Raw genomic sequence first — 21,875 nt, 5'->3', positions numbered from 1 at the left:
CTCAACAGTGGACAAAAAAATCCCAAGACAGCAAACATTCTTTATGAACTGAAGTACACAGGGGCCACGTTTATCAACAGCAAAACTATATTTTAGAAAAATCAGTTTAATAACTCTCACTCAACTCGTGCAGTATAATCCAAGTCTCATCTATCCAAACACTTAAAAGTCCAGTGTGTAGGATTTAGGGGGATATATTAGCATGAATGGAATATAATAAGTATGTTTTTTTTACCTTAGAATGAGCTGTTTATATCTACATAGGGAGCGAGTCCTTGTCTAGCACCATGTTGCACTGCCATGTCTCTGCGGTAGCCCAGAAGGGACAATTTTTGCGTTGGCCATGGTAGTTAGCATGGTAGTTTTTAAAGTGAAACTGCTTTATTCAGAGTTTTAAGTGGTATAAATCATCGAGTCCATTTGGAGAGAGAGACCTCTGTGGATAATTCGGACCCGAATTAAAACCTCCTGAACACTTTGATCGTAAGTTATCAAAGAAAAAAGGTGAGCACACATTAGCAGGTGCTGGCCTACTGGCCCGTCTGGGACATGTCAAACATCATCATGGAAACACAAATTCATAACTTCAAGCTGCTTTATTCAGTGTTTTTACCAGTTTAAATCACAGTCAGTTCATTTTGAAGAGGAAGAGACCTCTGCGGAAAATTCGGCTCCCCGTGAGAACCTGAACGTCTGGTTTGGAAAAAAGGTGGGCACACATTAGCAGGTGCTGAGCTAGTGGCCTTGACCTGCCAAACAGCAAAGGAGAAATGCTGATTTGTAACATCAAACTGCTTTATTCAGTGTTTTCACCAGTTTATATCACCAGGTCCATTTGTTTTGGAGAGGAAGAGACCTCTGTGGATAATCTGACCCCTGGTGAGAACCTCCTGAACAATGAACACCGAAGGAATTCCAACCTGAAGAAGTTTCAGGTGGTTGCAATCTCCAATCCTCACCTCTAGACGCCACAAAATCTTCCTTAATCTTAAGCACTGTTCCTTTAAGCATATGAGTAGCGCACCTGCAAGCGCATGCGTTTGAACTCTGTTCATGAATTCCATTGAGCTGACCAAGCTTGTTGAGAGACCATTTATGTGAAAGTATTTTGAATAATAAGGTCTTACCAAAAATGTATGTGTGTTTGGGAGGTACAGAGCATATGACTGAATGCTGGAGGATATTGTGGTCACAGCCACAGCTCTAGATCATTCTTATTCCAAAGAACAAGGCAGGAAAAATAAATACCTGACGCAAGTCTGCAGTTTCAAAGCAGTGGGCAGCAGTGTTTAGTCAGAAGTACTACGACTTTATGAGAAGAGGAAAGGCTCAGACTAGTCCCAGTTGCGTAACTACAAACCACATGTTGTCTTTTCTTTCAGGTACAGGGATGAGAGTGTGGTGCTGCCCCTGGTGGTATGCAGATAGTTACAAATGGAACCTGCTCATGTTGAGTGTGGATCATCGGAGTGATGAGACAGTTATCAAAAAATGATATTGCTGCTTAATTGCAATGAAATGAAATGAAATTTTCCAATGATTTGAGAACCACAAACAAAATTCCATTAACCTCAATTGTGTTGGGTGGTGGCCAAGATATGAGAGACGGATATCTGAAAACAAATAAAACCAAAATGATCTGCACTGGCTAAGTACCACAGGAGCAGTGGTTGAAGAAGTATTTTTAAAATTTTCACATTCTGACCACATCTGAGGGGTTGTCTGCACACGCATCTCAACAAGCTAACTACAACAATAACAGTGCTTTCAGAGCCAACAGTGTTAACTTGGGGGATACTGGAGGGTGGGCGCTATGTTTTGAAAATGATGCTGTGGGTTGGGACAGCAATATCAGTATAATCTGCTGTATGAGAGACCAGAAGAAAGAGAAAGAACAGAGAAGCTTGGGTTACAACACACACAGAGGTAGTGTGGCCTCATTCTCTGCTCTGGACGCCATTACTCCACTATATCTTTATATAACCAATAGTTGTTTGCATGTCCTGTTGCAAGTCATGGATTCAAAATGTTACTTACGTAAAAGTACAAAGGTACTGGCAACCAAATGTACTCAAAGTACTCATTATGCAAATGGACTCTGACAGTGTTTTAAAATTATATTACTAGATCATTACTGTTGATGTATTAACATGAGGAGTACTTAAATGTTGTAGCAAGTTACAGTGGAGCTAACTAACTACTTTTTGGTAGCTTGATTTATAACAATACATCATGTTTTTTTATCTGATCATTTGTTCGTAAGCAAAACATTTATTCTGAAGGGTAACTAGAGACTTTGAAAAAAGTAGTGGCGTAGAAGTATTAAGTAGCAAGTATCTCAAACTTGCACTTAAGTAGAGTACTTGGGTAAATGTACTTAGTTACTTCGACCACAAGTTTAGGGTACAAATGGCAGAAAAACATCACAACTTCTACTGTGTGTCATACTCATATTTTCTCACTCTTCTTCTTCTCTTGTGTGTTTTGTGCATTCCTCTCTGCTGCTGCCCGGCCACAAGGCTGCACGAGGTCACAGGTCACAGAGAGGGAGACACTGAGGACGAGTGGGGGGGCCTCGCCTGTCTGAGCGCAGGCTGTGGAGTCAGGGAGGTGGGTCCCATAAATCTGCCTGAGCTGGTTTGCGAGAGTTTGAGGGACAGTGTTTCACAGGCAGCAGTGAGGGGCCACCTTCGTCCGGCCTGCAACAGAGGAGCTGTTGTCAAAGCGACGCCTCCTGCTTCTGTCCATCCGCAGCAAAGCAGCAGCAAGGATCTCCGCTTCAGGCAACAGAGCCCTGTGATCTCCACTTATGGAAGATGTATGGCTGTTCTGCCCTCTGTTAAACGTGGGGTCAGATCTGTGGGGGCACTTATGTAACCTAAACACCACAGACACCTGGCGGAGATGAAAGCCAGGGCGGCTCATTTTTCACTCGCACTATTACCGGCTATTTCCGTGCTGAAATGCGCCATAATACCACTGAAAGACCTCTGGAGGCCCTTTCTGCTCATGTAATACTGTAGGTGTGAGACCACAAATACTGCGGCCATGGTGGCAGTTGTCATGGCAACCGGGGCTCGCCGCTCAGAGCCCTGATGCCAATACAAATCTCCCCCTGGCCAATGATTGTTTGACTTGTCCGCTGAGATTCAAAAGGAGGATTTTGGGCTGTAACTCAAGCTTGTATGAGGCTTTCTAAATCTCTTATTTCTCCCAACGACGAGCTGATAATGCACGTCAGGCTTGAGCTGGAACCAGACGAAATGACACGCCATTAGAGATTGAAGACTAATGGACTCATTCAATCCAGCCAAATGTTGTGAAAAGGGGATAAACAACCTTTTCTGGCTTATTTCAGGCTGTTTTCTTCCAGAGCGCTGATATAAACAGATGGGAAAATGAGTCGTGTTTGTCATAGGAAACAGGTGCTCACACACACATAATCACACGCCATACACAGAAAAGAATAGCCCCCCAGTACCCACTTGTGGCCCAGTGAATGGGCTCCAGCTGGGCATGGTGCATATTACACAAACAAGTGTTTTGAGTGCCCTTACAAGAGGCATTCATCTGAGGATATGACTGTTCAGAGGGGGACAATGAGAGCCGATAGGGTCCCTGTGATTGTGATAAATGAGCTGACACAAATTAGAGCATTCGGAAACACATGAGAGGCAGGCTAATTACAGGAGATTTCGACCCATTTAGGGAAAACAGACTGTATAACAAACAAACAGACCCACATCAGGCCTGTGTGCAAGATGTTAGAAATAACTTCTTTTCCATTTCTGTGTTTCACGACACGCAGATCTCGAGCACATTAACTAACACTTTACAGAGACGAGCTGTGTGCACCGAGGAGGTGTGAGCAGGGTGATGTGCAGGGGTGAAGGCTTTCCTGCCAGCTTGTCAGAAATCAGCTTGGGCGTTTTCTTGTCACCTCCATTAGACACTGAGCAGAGTGCACGGCGGTGACATCTCTGCAATCGAACAAGCTTTCTTCTCTCAAGTCAGTGTGAGTACTAAAAAAACCCTGTGAACTGATGTAAAAAAAAAAATCTGTAAATGAATGTTGTAATAACCTGTAAAATAATGAAACATAATGTGTAAATTGATGTAAACTAACTTGTACTGATTATGAGAAAGGATAACTTGTCAGGAATTTATTGGGACTGTATTTTGCATCATACAGAGATTGAAAGTCCTCTGATTGATGATGTTTATTGTGCTTAGATATTAATTTATTCAGATTATTTAAATGTAAAAACACAGCAGTTCCAGGTAATACTTGTGCTCACTGAGAAAGTCAGCAATAACTGCAAACAATGGTTATCATTATCAGACTGCAGGAAGCATCTCTAAGGCACACAGTTTCCACCAGTGTTGGAAGACACACTCTGATCTTATAAAGTCCTGCATTCAAAATGTTACCGAAAAGTACAATAGTATTAGTACCAAATTATATTTCAAGTACCAAAGGTTAAAGAACATTATGCAGAGTGGTCCCATGGTGGAGCAGTGAAGTGCAGCAATGACAGTCTTTGAAAGAAAAGCTTCCAGGAGGGAACAAGTGACATCTTTTCTCCATGTTCACCTGCATCACCTCACTGTATTTCCTACAGCTTGATATTACCTGAGAGAAATCACAGAGAACTATTTTTGTGCAGCCAGTGTTTCCAAACAAGCTGCAGCTCCTGATATTAAATGTCTGTGTCACCTGAGCTTTGGGAAGGATTGGCTACAGCTCAGAGAAAAAACGTATTTGTTCACGTATGTATTTATTCATTGAAGAGCAGGATGATTGTGTGCTGGTGAATCTTTGATACTGGGTGTTGTAATTTTCTCCTGAGCCGATAGATACATTTCCGTGCAGAAGAAAATGCTACATAATCACACTTCCTCCACACTCAGGGTTTCACTGTTTCTCAGAAAAACCACCAACACACCAACAGAGCTACAAGAACTTCCTGATATGCCAACACTGAAGCTGGGTTTTAAAAAAAAATACTGTAGCTACTGTATATTTGGCAGTCGAAAATCATATCTATTTTATTCTTATTATGATGTTAAGTAACCCCCAATACGACTTGTGTAGATTAGCCAGGGGGAACAATATAATAAAAGAAAAGCATCTAAATCTTTCACATTATACTTTTAGTTATGACAGCTATAGACGAAATGTATTGTGTGACTTCTATCAGCTCTAAACGTTTGGCTTCCAGGTTGTAAATTTTGATTTCTGAAAAATTTATGAGGCAAACGCTGTGCTTACATATTCCTATATAAAGTGGGAAGTGAACATTTTGCTAAAGCCAGTGTGGGAACTGCCCATTGGTTCGACAGCCCATTGGTTCGACATCCCATTGTTCCGACCATATTAAACTCATTGTTCCAAAGTCCGTTCCGAAATCATCATGATGCCCTGTGGTTAAGGTCTGGTTAGGTTTAGGCACAAAAACCACTTGGTTAGGGTCAGGAAAAGATCATGATGTGGGTTAAAATGAAAAAGAAAGTGACAAACACATAAGCCGTGAGCCTGCTCCGCCTCAAGCTGGTCGTGGTGCACCATACGCCCACCGCGAGCCGTTCAGCACCGCGGACAGTCGGACTAATGGGATGTCGAACCAATGGGCTGTCGAACCAATGACATGGACCCGCCAGTGTTGTCAGTTCTGAGTTGGAAACTTGGTGGTGCAACATGGCTGTCTTGATGTTCAAGGACCTGCTCCTTATGTAGATATAAACAGCTCATTCTATGGCACCAAAAAACACCACTCTTATTTTTTGGTGATTATCCACCTTATTCCTGAGGGCACTACTGTAGACATGATAATGTGCGCAACTTCCTGTGAGATAGCAGAAGTAGCATTAAGCTAGTTAGTATAATAGACTGTCTGTGGTCACTCCCAGTGGCTAGTCTTGGTGGCTAACTGCCAACGCTGGTCCTTTTCTAAAGTAATTTGCCTTCAGTTTAGCAAGTACTGATTTATTTTTTAACAAATATTTAACTAATGTTAACTTAGCATTTTCCTGGTACCTGTTGCACTGTGCGTGTCTGTAACGACTAACAACCACTCTAAGCTAAATTTTTGTCTTCAGCAGCTGTGTGTTGAACATGTAACCAGAACAAGAAGGGATCGTTCCTGTTGCCAAAGGTACCATTGATATGAGAAACAAAACCACAAGAGTTTCCCCAGACATAGCGAAAAAGCACTAAATCAGAATTTGCAGTAGAGAATGACACCTACTGTAGACTGACAGGTCTGTCACTCAGCGTCAGTACATGATATCCCTGTCTTTCCTCGTCTAACTTCATTCTCAACACACATTTGAAAATTGCTCGTCATAAAATAAAGTCAGCAACATACCTTGAAATATGTATTTAGTCATTAGGGCTGAGAATGTGTTATTGATTTACCATACTTCCTTTATATCATAGAAAAAAATAAGGCCAAGTTATTTCTTTTACAGCTTCTTTATATTACTATTACCTTAGCTCAGGCCATGTTAAGGTTAACAATATTTTAACGGAGCAAGGCAAGCTAATTGCTAGCATGATCGGTTGAAAAGGAAAAAAAACAACAACAATGCTTTGAGATGGCTGTCAGAGTTGGCAGAGTTATGATCACATAATCCTGTTTGAGCTATAACAGGTGGCGTGTGTTCCAGGTTTTATTTCCCAGTTGCTCTTGAAAAGAAGAATAGAGTACTGTAAACAAACTGTTAGCATTGGAAATCGCCAGTTTTGGGAAGTTGCACACATAATTCACGCAAGGTATGATGGGGGCTAGGAATAAGATGGATACACCAAAGAAAACATTCTGCCAATATCCCGTTTAATTCTTCACATTGGACCTTTAATTTGTAACTTTTTACTTTAAAGACAACTATTAAAAAAGGGAAATGCACAAAAAGTGCTTGAGAATCAACGGTCAGCCTGATTGCTGCTGTTTGCATCAGCCATAACTGAGTCATATCAGAGCACACAGACATGATAAATATATTTTTAGATTAAGTGTGAGCTAAACTTCTCAGCTTATCATTTCAGATGATATCAATCGCAAATAAACATCAGTAAATCCGCTTAGAAATCATAGGGGACAGTGAGGTCAGAACTTGCCTAAGAAAAAACACATTTTTAAGTTTTCATGAGTTTAAAAGTAATCCAGTAATAACTGTCAGGGCAATTAAGGGTTTATTACAAACAGGAGCTGCTTATTGATAATTCGGCATACTTTTAATGGTGCTAATATAATATATTCAAAACTTACAGCATGATTGTTACTCAAAGAAGTAGGGTAAAAGTGGCATTATTTCCATTAATATGAACTTCTCATATTGCATTGACATTAACGAACCACTGTTGATAGAAAATACATTTTTATTTTAAATGAGAATATTTCAGTCACTCAAAATAACATTAAAACCACAGTCTTATTGTAATAATGACGTCAGATTTGTACCAGAGAAGTACGCGCGAGGGGGAGGTGGGCGGGCACTGAATGTTTCTTCCGACCAATCAGCGGCTTGTATTCAAATGAGTTGGTCCGGACCGTCAATGTGGTGAAGAGCGGTCTGGTGTAGAGGAGTAGACTGAAGCTGTGCGGATACAGAGATATTCCTCAGTGCGTGTTTCTCCGTCTGTGAGGCTGTGGATGGCTGGTTAACCGCACAGAAACACACTCCAGACCCTCAGATGTGCGCTCTGTGAATGCGATAAAGCGGATATTTACCTTACTGTTCACTGGGAGTCTCACACAAGAGCTGCAAGATGAAATACAAAGTAAGTGAAGCGGCACTTTCTCCCTCTTGTGTCTTGTGTCATAACGTTTGCTGGTGGAAATAATTACAACAGAGCTGTTTTTGTCTTCGAGGAGTCGACGTAGAGGATTTGATTGTGAAACTTTTCCACTTTTGGTTTCTTATTGCGGTGATCACAAGTTCTTCAAATGCAACCGGGTCGGTTTCATAAAGTGAACTGGTTAAAAAGAGGAAACTGCTGCTGAGAGGATGCTGTCACTGATCTTGCTGTGTTCCTGGGCTATATGAGTATAAATGTCTGATTTAGAGCCTGTTATTTGAATGCATCTTGTCTAACCCTCAGGCTACATTTACTGCTACAACAGGGGCGTAAACAGAGTAAAAGCGCACCGTCCCCTTCTTTAGGAAAGCAGAAATAGGAACACAAGTAGAGTCAGAAATGTTTCACATCCTGCTCTCCCTGCTGCTGACAAAGGCTGTTTAGATACTGTAAAAACATGTCACTGAGGGTCAAGTTGCCACCCAGCAGGTAGACAAAACACATGGGCACATTCATTGTTGCTTTTATGTCCCCCTTGTTGTGGTTGATGGACTTTGCCTGGTTATTGTTTTATTTAGCTGAGATTAGGCATAGGTTATATTGATCAAATCTTCTTTATATCGTGATGTATTTAAATTCCTTCAAACTAAACTGGAAACTTTCATTTCATTATGTGTTATTGTGGTTCTTACAATCTATAAAATGTCAGCAAATGGCAACAATTGAAAATCAGTGTTCCTTAAGCTCATGGGGAGTGCTTAAAATGTCAAAACTCAAAGATACTCAGCTCTTTCAATCACATTAGGCAAAGAAAATCCCAAATCTGAGAAGCTGGAAGTAGGAAATGTCAGTGGCACTCCCAAAGGGGGGTCCAACGGGGGCCATGGCCACCCTGATACAAGGCCCACAGGAGCGCCTCCAGCCTTGTTTCCTGTTTATCCCAGTGGTGACTCATGGTATTACAGCGGGGGGGAAAAATCCCCTGGGCTCAAAAACTGATAACAGGACATCTCAAACTGTATACAAGGTCAAATACAACTCTTACTATTATGAATTTTTGATCAATGGAGGTTTTATATTTGTAAAACTTTCATTGAACCAAGAAAGGCGATTACAAAATCTGTGATATCATCACAATATTAAGTCCATGAGCCAAGTGGTAACTCACAGGAAGTAAACTCAGAGGCTCGTAACTTTTTGGTGTTTGTGCCAGGTGAGCAATCCCACTGGATTGAATCGGCACCATCATGGGCTCTGGTATCTGTTATAATACATCTGTGAAAACCCCTACTGGCACCCCCTTGCGAAAAACTGTAGGCATTCTTTAAGCTAACACAAAGATAGCGGCATCTTGTGAAACTAGAGAACCTAAAGCATTGGGACCAACGATGTCGACACAGCTTATGTTGGCAAGGGGGCTAATTAACACTCCAAATTTAGGCTAAACTTTAGCGAGGAAAAAAACTGTTATGGCGATTTCGAAGGGGTGGTTGAACTCACAGAATCACATAACACATAACACTTAAAACAAGATTGTTGTGGAACTCAAAGTGTTAGCTGCATCGCTATGAAGCATATCAGATAATTAATAACATTAACTGTAAAATAAGAAACCAAACTATACCAGTATGTGAATCCTTAACTAGCGGTTAACTAACGGTTCGTTTGGAGTGCTCAGTCAAACTCTGGTGCTGACCAAACGTGCAAACCCTGGTCCGCTTGAAAACTGGGGGTCTCGGTTCACTTGCAAGTGAACCCTGGTGCGGTTCGCTTACAGTGGGAAATGCAAATGGACTATCCAGCGAACCAAAGAGAGGAAGTGACATAGGATTTCCGTTTTCGGTCCTGGCCAATCGATGAGCCGGGTTTTTGTTCTTCCTCATGCTTTTTTTCTTCCTGGTCAGTGGTCACTTCAGGCAATACCGCCCCCAAGTGACCAGCTGTTGTAACTGAGTGACATTGTCCAGGCGGTTTGGTCCGCTTTAAAAAGCGCAGTGTGAAAGTGAACCGAACCAAATGAAGGTGTGATTTTTTTCTGCATTCCCCGCTCAATCGAACTGAGTCCCCCGGACTATCCTGGTTGGAATGCGCCCTTAGTTGCTTTATCTGGCCGCCCCTATGCAAAATTTCATGGGACACCACGTGGAAATGTTTGGCATTTTTGCTTGAAAAATGACGTAAACTACAGATCGACTGTCAATCAAACAGTGACCTACATGACTAAAACATCACAGTGATGCAACAGTCCCATCAGTACAACCCACTACCATGAGAGATGTTAAAGAGAAAGTTGCAGGTTGACTAAATATGTGTTGTCATATATTTACACTTCCACTAGCAGAGATAGTTTGAACTTTCACCTTAAAATGAATCATGTCCCAGTGAAATCTCCCTAACACTCTCAGATCGCTTGTTATTTCAGGATGTAGCTAATCACTCTTATCATTTAGGTTTATTTTGTTATGAACAGCTTGACGTCATCTGAGATACAGGATTGGATGTTGTGCAAAGTTGACATGTCGTGATCTCACTGGAGCCCTGAATGCTTGGTGACTGCTTTCACTTTTTGGGAAATGCAGGGCACTGAGCAGGAGACTTTGTGTTTCGATCTGTTGTGGTCTCTGCCTCACCATATTAGGGAAGCAAACACTGTGCACTCTCATGCAAACTGGATGATTCACAGGTTTTCGAGGGCAGTGGCTGCTTTCTGAAATGTGAAGTAGCTGTCTTGGCTCAGACTCTCGAGTGTCTACTGGGCCTGGTGTCACCCATTGGCTGGGTGGGGTTGTGATTGGAGGGTGGTGCACGCTGTGTGTCTGCGTCATGGTCCGTACTGACTCATTGTCCAGTTAAATACAGAGTTCACAGAGCTGGAGCAGTTGTGGGTGATGACGATGGTCTTAGGCGCGAGGCCAGTGAGCGTAACGAGGATTTCGGAGGAGGAAACAGCTTTGATCATGATCACTGTTTTCATTCTGAACAAGAATATTGACCAGTTAACAGATGTGATCAACACCAGTATTTCCAAGCTGTTATCTGTTCATAGGAAGGAGATCTGTGACGTTAAACTGCGTCTACACTTCTTTGTTTGCCACAGGCGAGATAAGGCGAGTACTCTTTGCCTGTGATAAACATATCTGCATTATGCAACGCTGCCAGAAGAACATACAGTGGCAGGAAGAAAAAAGAAAAGGTAGGAAATTAGATGACGCATTTTGCATCACTACTGTGTGTTTCTCAAGCGTCTTGCATGATTCGCAGATCCATGTTTGAATGTGTTATACAGTGTCAAAGTTTACTTTGTGTCCCCTATCAGATCTCTGCTCTGGATCTCAGCTGCGATGAATTATTCACAGCTATATTAAGCGCTCTTTTCCTCGCAGAGTGGTAATGTTTCAACAGAGGTCCTGTCACATGCCCCGAGGTGAGGCGCTGCAGTCTGGCCAAACGCTGCCCCCCCCTCTCCTGGTTTCCAACTTGTGTTCAGGTGTGAAGGGAAGGCTTGTCTTCCATAGGTCACCTAATGCGTATAATCCCCCTGATGGGACAGCAAACAGAGGGATCTCTTACAGCGTCTGTGAGGCCCAGCGAAGGAGGAGGAGGAGCATGATACCTGAAGTAGTTTAAAGGACTAGTTTAACATTCGAGGGAAATACGCTAATTCTCGTTCTGGTGGAGAGTTAGAATAGAAGGTTTATAACCACTCTCATGTCTTTACAGTCAATATAAAGGCCAGGACCTACCAAACAAACACCAAAGAACTAGTGGCATTGAGGGCCAACTGTTGCGTCGCCTCACGTTGCCTGTGTCTAAGCCAAAAATTTGCACATTTATGCCAGGCTAACTGTCTCCTGACTCCAGCTCCATGTTTACTAGCTATAAAGGGATACAAGGATGGCATAAATCTTCTGCTCTAACTCTCTACCAGAAAGCAAATAAGTTCGCATCCCAAAATGTCAAACTATTTCTTACTTAATGGATTAATCGATTAGTTGTCAACTGTTAAATTAATTGCTAACTTATTTAAAGATGGATTAATCATTTTGAGTCTTTTTTTTTTTAAGAAAAAAAGTGAAAATTGGACGATTCCAGATTCTTAAATATGAATATTTTGTAGCTTCTTTCTTTCTATGACAGACTACTGAATATCTTTTGGTTGTGAACACTGGATCAGGAACCACTGACATTTTATACATCAAACAACTAATAGACTGATTGAGAAAGTATTTGGTAATGAATATAACCAGTATTACTCCTCAACTTTCTGGGGCAAAAGAAGTTATAAAAAAAAGTTCCCCTACATTCTCACCCAGAGACTTCCACAACCTTTAAAGTCATTCCTTCGAAACTGACGTAACTGTTGCAGAAATAGCTTCACAACCACAGTGAGGAATGATTAGGTGAACCCACATTCTGGCCAATTCATGTGTGTGTGTGTTTTTAGTGTTTCTTTTTTATGGGTTCAGGCTCCAGGCACTGGTCCAAAAGCAGAGAGGGTTGGAGGAGAGCGGAGCAGACATTGTTCTGAGAGGGAGGAGGAGGAGGAGGAGGATCTGTGATGCTGAAAGGGCCTGCAGAAAATAAAAGAAAAGAGGAAGTTGTGGGGGGAACGAGAGGGCAAATAGAGTTGGATGTATTGGGTGGTGATGGGGGTGGGGGGATGGGAGCCTGGAGGTCGAGGAGCATACCCCGTGAGAATGAGAGCATTCCAGGCGATCGTGCGTGGGAAGGTTGTTCGGAAGATGCACATGATTGTTTCAAGGTGCCCCTTTACATTGTTAATGAGTCTGGCAGCACTGGGATACTCAGTCTTTTCTTGTCATGTGTGCAGAAGGAGACATTTGTATTCTCCTGAAAGAAAACCAGGCAAACAATCCCTTTCAAGAAACCTCTGCAAGTTTGAACGCACATGTTCAAGCAGTGAAATAGCTTTTCTTCAGGCTCTCTATCTCATTATGAGATTGAATTCAACACAGACCATTTATTATCCCACTGCTAGTTAGAAAGTCATGGCATTTTCATGCTGTGACGTCGGGTTTTCGGAGCATTTTTAGAGCCGAATAACTCCAAGTTGGCTCCTGTGCAGGATTTTTCAGTGAGCGTGAAGAGCTTCTCCCCCAGCCAGAATGAATAGCAGTCCCTCCACCCCCCCGCTGCGCCCTCGTACCGTGAGCCAGCCATTAACATTTGAAAACGGTCAGCGGGGAGACAGACTACATTGTGTGCTCATTTCAGCCACAGAGCGAGAGAGAGAAAGAGACTACCCAACATCAGCAACAATGCATAATCATTTCCATGTTTGACCTTTGGCGGAAATCATTCTCGCCACCCCCTTCCTTCCCCCCTGAGGAATGCCAACTATTTTGCAGGGTCATCTCTCAAGATGTAGTGGACCTCTGTCAGCTCGGTTCGACCCTGTAGAGTGTCGTTCTCCAGGCAGATAAGAGGAGGCCTGACAGCTGAGAAAAGTGTTTTAAACCACTGCACTGAACGAGTGCACACAGCCTGTTTGTGTTGTCACAATACTGGTATTTCTAATGTTGATACTGTACCTTGAAAAATACTGATACTCATTACCTGGGGGCACAGTTTAAAATTTGATGCCTCTTGTTGGTTAGTATCAGAGAACAGCAAAATAAGAGTAGTGAACATTAACAGTTAGAGAGAGAAAGAAAGCACAGCTAGTAGCGGTGTATCAATACTGCAGAAAATGAGTATTGAAACAGTTTCAAATATTACAGCACTGAGACCTGTAGTTTCTTGTCTGGGTACACAAGAAAACGAAGTGGATTTGTGCTGCAGAAATGCTTTCGTTGGCTGAGCATGTGATGTAAGTCTAATAATTAGTTTATCATTTCAGTTGTTTTGTCAAGTAAAAACCCCAACTATTGTCTTGTTTCAGCTTCTCAAATGTGAGAATTTGCAATTACACAAAAACAAAGCTGTGTTTTTGACCGTTGGTTGGATTAAAAAGCAATTTTAAGACATTACTTTTGGCACTTTGGGAAATTATAACTGGTATTTGTTTTTACTAGTTTCTACACTGTACCTGAGAATTATGTCATTCAAATCAGATTTGACTGGTCAATACAATATTCGTACAGAATATACAGAGTCTAAGAGTTTGAACAGGGTTTTGCGGGATGTTCAGAGTGACAGTGACCTTCACGTAATATAGTAAATAGGCTAAGCTAGCTGAACGAATGTGTGCTAATTAACGATGGATCAGAAATGTGCAACATTAAACAAGACCAACTATCATATCAGTTTGCTGCGAGCTGTAAATTAACCACTTCTCGGCAGAAAGCAGAAGATTAAGTCATGTCAGAGCCCTACGGGGAAAAGCCTTTCTTACACCAGGCAGCGGCCTCTGTCTTACCCAAGCCCTTTATACAGAGATTGCACTAAGGGCTGCTACAAAGTCCCTTCTTCATGCCGCCTTTGCATTTTGACACAGAACCAAATGATGGCAACATCATGCTGCTCTGGTGTGATTTTAGACAGCATCCCGGCACTGTGAAATCAAAACAGGCATGACAAGCGTGACATTTAATACAACAGCACTGGCCTCCAGTGTGACAAGAAATACACATAGGCAGCAATAACAGGGACATAGCATGGCAGTAACAATCCTATACCGCACCTTTTATATAGCGGCTGATCTCATCCTCTGCTCGGAGGGTAAGGACCTACCAAATCTTAGTGTTTTCCCAATTTTTTGACATTTACGGCCGCTGTTCTTCTTCTTTGAGTTAGCCGCTAACTGAAAACAGCTACATTTTAAATCTCCTGCACAAGCATAACACGTCACACCCATCCTGCCATGGTCCTGTCCTGTCGGCTGTCTTGTTTAGACACCATTTCAGCACTGAGGCAGCATAACGGCATAACATAACGGCGCGACATTCCCGCCTTAAATGGGCAGTGTGAAAGGGGCTTCAGACTCCCCCTGGGTCTGGGTCAGCAGCTGCCTGTACCTGAAAGCAGTGTGAAAGTGAGGTACACACTTTAACTTTAAAGGGACAGCCCTACTAGTTTGTGATGAAATTCTTATTCTTGAACAAAACCTGCAGAAAATCCGATAAAAGTAATTGTTTGCCCTGCACCTCAGAAGTGACTAGTTTTTTCGGTTTTCTATCAATATAAATTGAACATTTTGGGGTTTTGAACTGTTTGTAAAACAAAACAAGACTTTTTAAGACATCAACTTGGGCTCTGAGGTTTACATTTGTATTTTTTTTTACAATATCCTGACATACTATAAAATATATATTATTTACAAGGAGTTATTTGCACATTAAACTATCTCAGATGCAGGTGCGTTGTAAAGTATCACTTGTTTCTTGTTTCCAGATACTCTTGATACAGGTCCAGAAGAGCCAAAATGTTAGTATAACCAATAAATTGTAATGCTGAGCAAGAGCAGTGTGCGGGATCTTTTCTCATATAAAAAAATAATATGAAGATGAATTTAGAATAAAAATAAGCCTTATTGCAGCCATGATTACATGGTCAACCTCAGACAGAAATGAAGGACATACAAAATTCAAAAGCATATCACCAGTAGGTGTTTTCAGATGCACTGAAGTGTTGCAAATTGTGAATAATAAACAAAAGATTCTCCTTTTATCTCAGATGCCCTTTATGTTTCAAAGGGAAAATATGGCAGCTTCAGTTGTTTGTCTTTTTGTGTCTGTGAGATCTTTTGCGTGGCGTGAAATCGGGAGGACACTAGAGTGAATCTCCATCTCATTGGCTATTCCTATATGTAAAAACCATTCAATGTGGCCCTGCAGAGATACCATGAAACATATTTCACATCTCGGCAAATGCCCCCTGGAGGGATTAGCTCTCGTCTCCGGGGGTTACCATGATGCACTCATGTACCCTCGTTTGGCATCACTGCCAGGCCTGGAAATAATCCACCTCTCTGCTCTGCCAGCACTGAGCGCCTCTTGGCTGGGGCCCCATAAATACCATCCATACTGTTGTTTTTTTGTGTTGCTGGTACTTTTTTGACCCCTGTAGGTGCAGTAAATTGTCTTTTGTAGGTCAGAAGTCAGTGTCAGCAACCAAACAAAGTCCCCAGAGCATGCAGAGATTCATAGCCTTGCTCATAGACACTCCAACAGCATGAATGCTGGCCAACATGTGTCTTCAAACTGAGGGACAGTTTCTCTTACTGCTGCTTCACACCATTCACACAGTTCTGGAATGACTTGGCAGAATATGAGACGCAACGTTGCACAATATGTTTCCCCAGCAGCCATTCCAGTCCACTGAATTCAATACATATTTCGAGAAAATATATCCAGTGTGACTTTCACATCTAATTATAGGTTATACTTGGCGTTCAGGACCAGAGTGAGGGAGCCCAAGATGTTAAGTGATCTTGAATCTCTCTGGGTCCTGCAGGAGGCAGGAAGCGCTGCAGGCTAAGGAGGAGGACGTCATGTCAAGTTACCTTGTAGTTTATGTGCCAGTGGAAAAAAAAAATGAAATGATGAATGGACGGAGTGAGGAGGAGAGCAGTCATTTTAACCAAGAAGTTACACAGATCACTTCCTGTGGCTCATGACCAGTGCTGTATGCAAAATGATTTTACTGCTGTAACAGCCTGAATGCCGGAAAATAGTAGAAAAAAAACGTTATAATTCACAGAATACACAAAATGACATTGTAAAATATCTTGTTTTGATTTCAAATGTGTCCCACACTCCACAATATTCAGTTTACTAGCATATATGACAAAAAATACCACTTTCTGACCTTTTGAGATGCAGGAACTAGCAAGTAATTGCCATTTTTGCTTGAAAAATTGTGCAAAGATGAATCAACAGTGAAACAGTGAAATCTAATAGTTTCAGCTGAAGTACAAATACTCCAGTACGATGACAGAGTTTTGGTACTCATATGGTAACAACCTTAACAACACAGTAGTTTTTCCAAGACATTAGTCTGCTTGAGGAATAACTGTTAGCAAAAACTAGCTAACGCAACACTGACATATATTTCTGTAAAAATTATTTAGGTTTTTCCATTCAAACATAAAGGTGCAGAGTTATATTAATACATTTAAAATGTATTGATATTCACTAACTCACATATCATTACCTTTGAAGCTGATTAGCAAACTTGTAAGTGAATGGTTGCTACGTGCTAGCTAGAGTCCAAAATGGACAAAGCTATTGTAGCATATTAGCCATGTTGAATTCTCCACTTTTATTTCACTCTCCTCTGTCAAAATTGAAACGGTACCACAAAAAAAGAGGCATAGATGGCAGACAGTTACGAGACAGGAGTCTGGTACAAATGTCTTCTTAATTATCTGTGTGAACTTATTGTTCCATTAGCAACTGAGCTAACTAGCTTGCTAAAAGACAGTTAGCCAACTCTCCAGCTGGGTGTTTTTCCATTCTTAACTATTTCTTGAAATAAATAATGTTCAACCCTGAGAATACAATGTCAGGAAGGACTTAACTGAAGAGTACAAAGAAAATATAAATAAACTCATACTGTAGGTATTGTGACTTATTAGCACTAAAATTGCTGGCTAGCGTGTTAGCTCTCTTGCTACAGTGGCCACCCAACTAGCCCTGTGAGTAGTCTCAACTTTACCACACTTGTAGTACCAGATATTTCAAGACTTTCTGGTATTATCAAACCTTTAATATAATTTAAATGCCATCTTAACACAAGCAGCCACACAAGGACTAACATCTAAATACTTATTTTTGTTTTGTTTTCAGGGAAACTCCACATTTATGACCATGTTTTAGTCATGCATATAGACAAAACAAATACCTCAGCTATCAAGCAGAGATGTTTTAAGCATCAGTGGTTTGTCACAGCTTGCAGTGTGGTTAGACACAAGATGGCACATCATATCCTGTTAAAGAGACAGTTGCCACTGTTGCTGTTGAAATGTTTTTGGGGTGTGGAGATTTCCCCGCAGGCGCTGCAGCAACTCGTGAATCAAATGAGAGAAGAGGGGAAGGTGGTGGGTGTCATATTTACACTAGGGATACAATAGTCTTTTATGCAGAATGAATGGGGCCTTTTCTATCAGCCTGGAGGAGCTCGGTGTGCTGTGTCTTGACGTTTGTGGTCGAGAGAAAATCTTCACACAGTCACAAAGCAAAATGCCATTCAGCTTGTTAGGAAAGAAACAACAAGGCAGTGACATCATTTCTGTCTATTAATCAATGGGTAATGACCATGATGAAGGCCACGAGGCTAGAATAAGCTATTGATTGTTTAACAGTTAGTTTGTGCCACTATAACTGTGTCATAACTATTGATTTGCAGCTGCTTGCATAAGATATCAATCAGTCATTGTGTGGCAGCAGTGTGTTGGATCATGTTTCCCTGGCTTAAAATGAAAGCTACAAAGTTGTGACATTTTCCACAAGACATTTTCAGAAATAGCGGAGGTGAAGTTTCACCAAGCCTGCTGTGTAATTACGTTAATACACGGCCAAGTGGCTGAGGCTGTAATCAGAGGGTCAACCTTCCTGAAAACTGTCCAAATGAAGAAATTACCATGTGCTGTGAGCTCTGAACCGCTTCCCATGAGCCCTTCCTACCCAGAACCCTTCACACGGCCCATTTATTTGAACTGGCTCTCACCCGCACTCTGAGGAACGGCTCGTAAAAAGTCATCAGGTCCTCATTACCGTCATTACTATAATTATTTTCTATATTTAACCATGTGAAATGAGGCCAAATGAGTGTGCTGGTTCGCCCCTTTTTCTGCGAACTATCCCTGGGACACGTGTTACAGTTGGTACAGCCCTAAGTTTTTCACTGATCTGTGATGTTCTCACAGTCAGAGCATACCACTTTTTTTTAGGAGCAGTTTTGTTGTTTGTTTGGGTTGAAAACATCCTTGTCTCTTTGAAAGTAGGACCGTTGCCGTGGGGACGCTGTGTTTCTGCTATGTGGTGTGGTTGTGTCTTTGGCCGCAGTAGCAGTGGAACTGGAGTATTTGTGAGCTTGTTTAGCCAAAGCCACCTTCATTATTATTAGATTGATGTGTACCCCATAGAGACAGGGCCAAAACCACCCAGAGAGCTCTTACTGAAAGCTAAAGGTGGGGCCCTCTCAGCCGGCGGTGAAGTTACATAAGGTTTTTATTTTTGGATGGTCAGCGCCGGCTTTCCACACAGGACGTTTATACTGTTTGTGTTCAGGCGAGACGCTAGTGGAAAAAGTGCCTTGTTGATGTAGAGGTGTGTGAGTCAGAGAATGGAGGGGCTCAGACAGCTGGGTCTTCAGGCTGTGTATGGAGCTCCAGGTGCAAAGCTGGACAGCTCAGCTTTGCACAATTCCACGCTTTCTAATGACGAAAACATACGAGGCTGTGAGAGCGTCCCTGAGGCAGATGTTGTTGAAGCGGGCAGCACGAGACCTGGGAGACCCCCTTTTATCTTTTATGTTTTTCCAAATCATCCGGACCTGATCTGTTTTTCAGTAATCAGGCCAAAGTTTGTTAAGCTTCATCTTTAGACCTGAAATGATTAATTTATTTGTTTTGTTTTTAAGCATAAATAAAAACCCAATATAAAATTTCTGCTTTTCGCTATCTCATATCATACAAAACTGAATATATTTGGGTTTGCATTATTATGGGGGAGCTGGAGCCTATCCCAGCTGACATTGGCTGAGAGGCGGGGTACACCCTGGACAGGTTACCAGACTATCACAGGGCTGACACATAGAGACAGACAACCATTCACACTCACATTCACACCTATGGGCAATTTTGTGTCACCAATTAACCTGCATGTCTTTGGACTGTGGGAGGAAGCTGGAGTACCCAGACAAAACCCATGCTGATACGGACAGAACATGCAAACTCCCCAACCATGGGTTCAAATCCCCCACCCTTAGTCCAAACCAGGAAGCCTCTTGCTGTGAGGTGACAATGCTAACCACTGCTCCACCAAGCCACCTCTATGAATCATATTGCAATATTTTTGGGCTGTATCGCGATAGAAAAAATGTGTCTATATCGAAATCTCCTCTAAAGTACTGTAGACTTATAAAATAATAATGTTTCAATAAAGTTAAATGAAGTACTGCTGTAATAAAGTTCAATAAAGTACTGTTATAACAAATTTGAAGGTGTTAAACAGCCTTATTTCCTGAGACATTATATTGTTCAAGAGCACTGGCTCTTATAGGCCTAAAAGGGAAGAAATCTTTCAAAGAGCAAAGCCATTAAAAGACCTTAAGTGTAATCTGGAGATAAGACTTTGTTTTTACCGTCTAAACCACTCTGTAGACCTCTGCCAACCTGTGTTATTTTAACATTTGAAGTCAGGACCAGAAACGCTTCATATTTACATTAGGAAGCAGCCGCACGCCTCTCGCCTTGCTGACTTATAACAGATAACTTCCTGGAAGCTCGTCTGTGGGTGAAGCAGAAGGGGCCCTCCCCACCTGCCTACTGACAAATGGCAAACACATGTGTTTATAGGAGGATCAATGGCGAGCGGTGGAGTCACCGTGTTGTGACTAACCAATGTTTATGCCAGAGATCTGACGCCTGCTTTAATTGTCAGTTTCACCTGCTGCGATTACAGTGATGCAGTGAAGTAAAGAAAAACATGACAACAGGAGGAGCATCACTTCAAAAGGGTCTGCGTGTTGCTGTTAGCCATTACAGCTAACACCATGTTTGTTCAGTGTGATCAGGGGTGATGTTTTCTGTTTCACGTCAGATTTTTAATCTACTCTGGCTCATGACTCAGCCTTTATTGGTGGATGTGCTATACATGGTTTCCATTTGTATTGTCTGTATGTTTACTTCCCCACAAACTCTGCCCCGTTAAAACAAAAACCACAGTGAGAACCAAGGTTAAGTGTGTGAAAATGTGTCAAACTCTTCCATTTTGGGATCTTGTGGTGGCCAGACTCACTGCAGTGGATGTGTTCATGTTTGTGGCAAAATATTTATAACTCAGACTGATGTGTGACGTTGAGTTTGCTCATGCACTGCCACAGCTTCAGCTTTTTTTATTAAACATGGTGTTAGTAACAGTCCTACCAGACATTCAAGGTATGACATTTATGTTTTGTTGACATTTGCTTTACCTCCTCAGTGTTCTGAGTGTGAACATAATAGTGATATTTGCAAAATCAAAAACTTATTTAGCCTAAGATACATTTTTTCTTCCATCTGGCCATATTAAAATGAAAGTATAAAATCAAGTATAAAAGTACTGAGTATAGAGATGTAAGTTTTGGTTAATTTTACTTTCGATGCACTGATACCTATTTACTGACTGAGTGAGATTTAGCACCACATTTCAAAGCGCTATCCATTTAGAGGTAGTGAAATATGAATTTTTTGTGTATTTCTTATATCTTGCCTTTTATTTTATTGTCTGTTGGCTTTACAGACTGACAGCCAGCCACATTAATATGCGGAAACATAGTGCCCACTTCCCAGCCTGCAGTCTTCACTGGTTAGCTAACATTAGCCTTGACCGCTCTGCACTGTGCACCACCTGGGTCAGGCGGAGGCTAGCTAGCAGCACTGCTCATTCAGCAACTACTGCTGGCAACGCCGGCCCAGTAGCAAGACAGCGTTACCCTCCAGTCTCCCCCCAGGGTAACCCCCTGTAGGTAAGCAGCTTCAATTTATGCTAGCATTGTAAACCATGTCAGCACCCCCAGCTATATCTACACTGCTAACTGCACTAACAGAGCTAACAGTGCTAAGGGGGGGATTGCAGCTCAAAATTGAGTCACTTACTCACCAGGGTGACCTGTGGGGGGATCAGAGGGTTGGCACAACGTTGCCACAGTAACGCTGTCAGATCGAGACAAGGTTACTTTCGGTAATTGCCGAAGAAGCGGCGCTGCTAGCTAGCTCTCACCAGATCCAATTGTCATACAGTGCAGTAAAATAAAGAGCAGCAAAATAAACAGCAAAATAATTGTCTGTTTGCATGTTGTCTTAAACTGCAGTGTGTTGAGCTTCCACCACTAGCATACATTTGGGATTTGTGAGCACATAAAAAGTACTGTCAACATACATCACAGATACAGAGCATATGAAAATCTA

At 41.9% G+C, this 21,875-nt stretch overlaps 1 protein-coding gene across 3 annotated transcripts in view; it reads left to right on the top strand.

Annotated features, from left to right (window-relative positions):
• The first annotated feature begins 3,962 nt into the window (after positions 1–3,962).
• nedd9 (neural precursor cell expressed, developmentally down-regulated 9) overlaps positions 3,963–21,875 on the top strand; it is a 40,298-nt gene continuing 22,385 nt past the window's right edge. Inside the window, exons 1-2 of one of the 3 annotated variants that reach the window (XM_050034474.1) lie at positions 7,582–7,783; positions 10,899–10,994. Coding sequence is in view for 1 of the 3 variants with exons in the window: in XM_050034473.1 (XP_049890430.1) it covers positions 7,772–7,783 (12 nt within the window). In the remaining 2 variants the exon portion in view is untranslated. Of the gene's footprint in view, positions 4,016–7,581; positions 7,784–10,898; positions 10,995–21,875 lie in introns of those variants that run through there. The other 2 variants (XM_050034475.1, XM_050034473.1) reach the window with 2 other exon arrangements.

The sequence above is a fragment of the Epinephelus moara genome, chromosome 22 (assembly GCF_006386435.1).
Source record: "Epinephelus moara isolate mb chromosome 22, YSFRI_EMoa_1.0, whole genome shotgun sequence".
Lineage (NCBI taxonomy): Eukaryota > Metazoa > Chordata > Actinopteri > Perciformes > Serranidae > Epinephelus > Epinephelus moara.
This window is presented reverse-complemented; position numbering and strand designations above follow the sequence as displayed.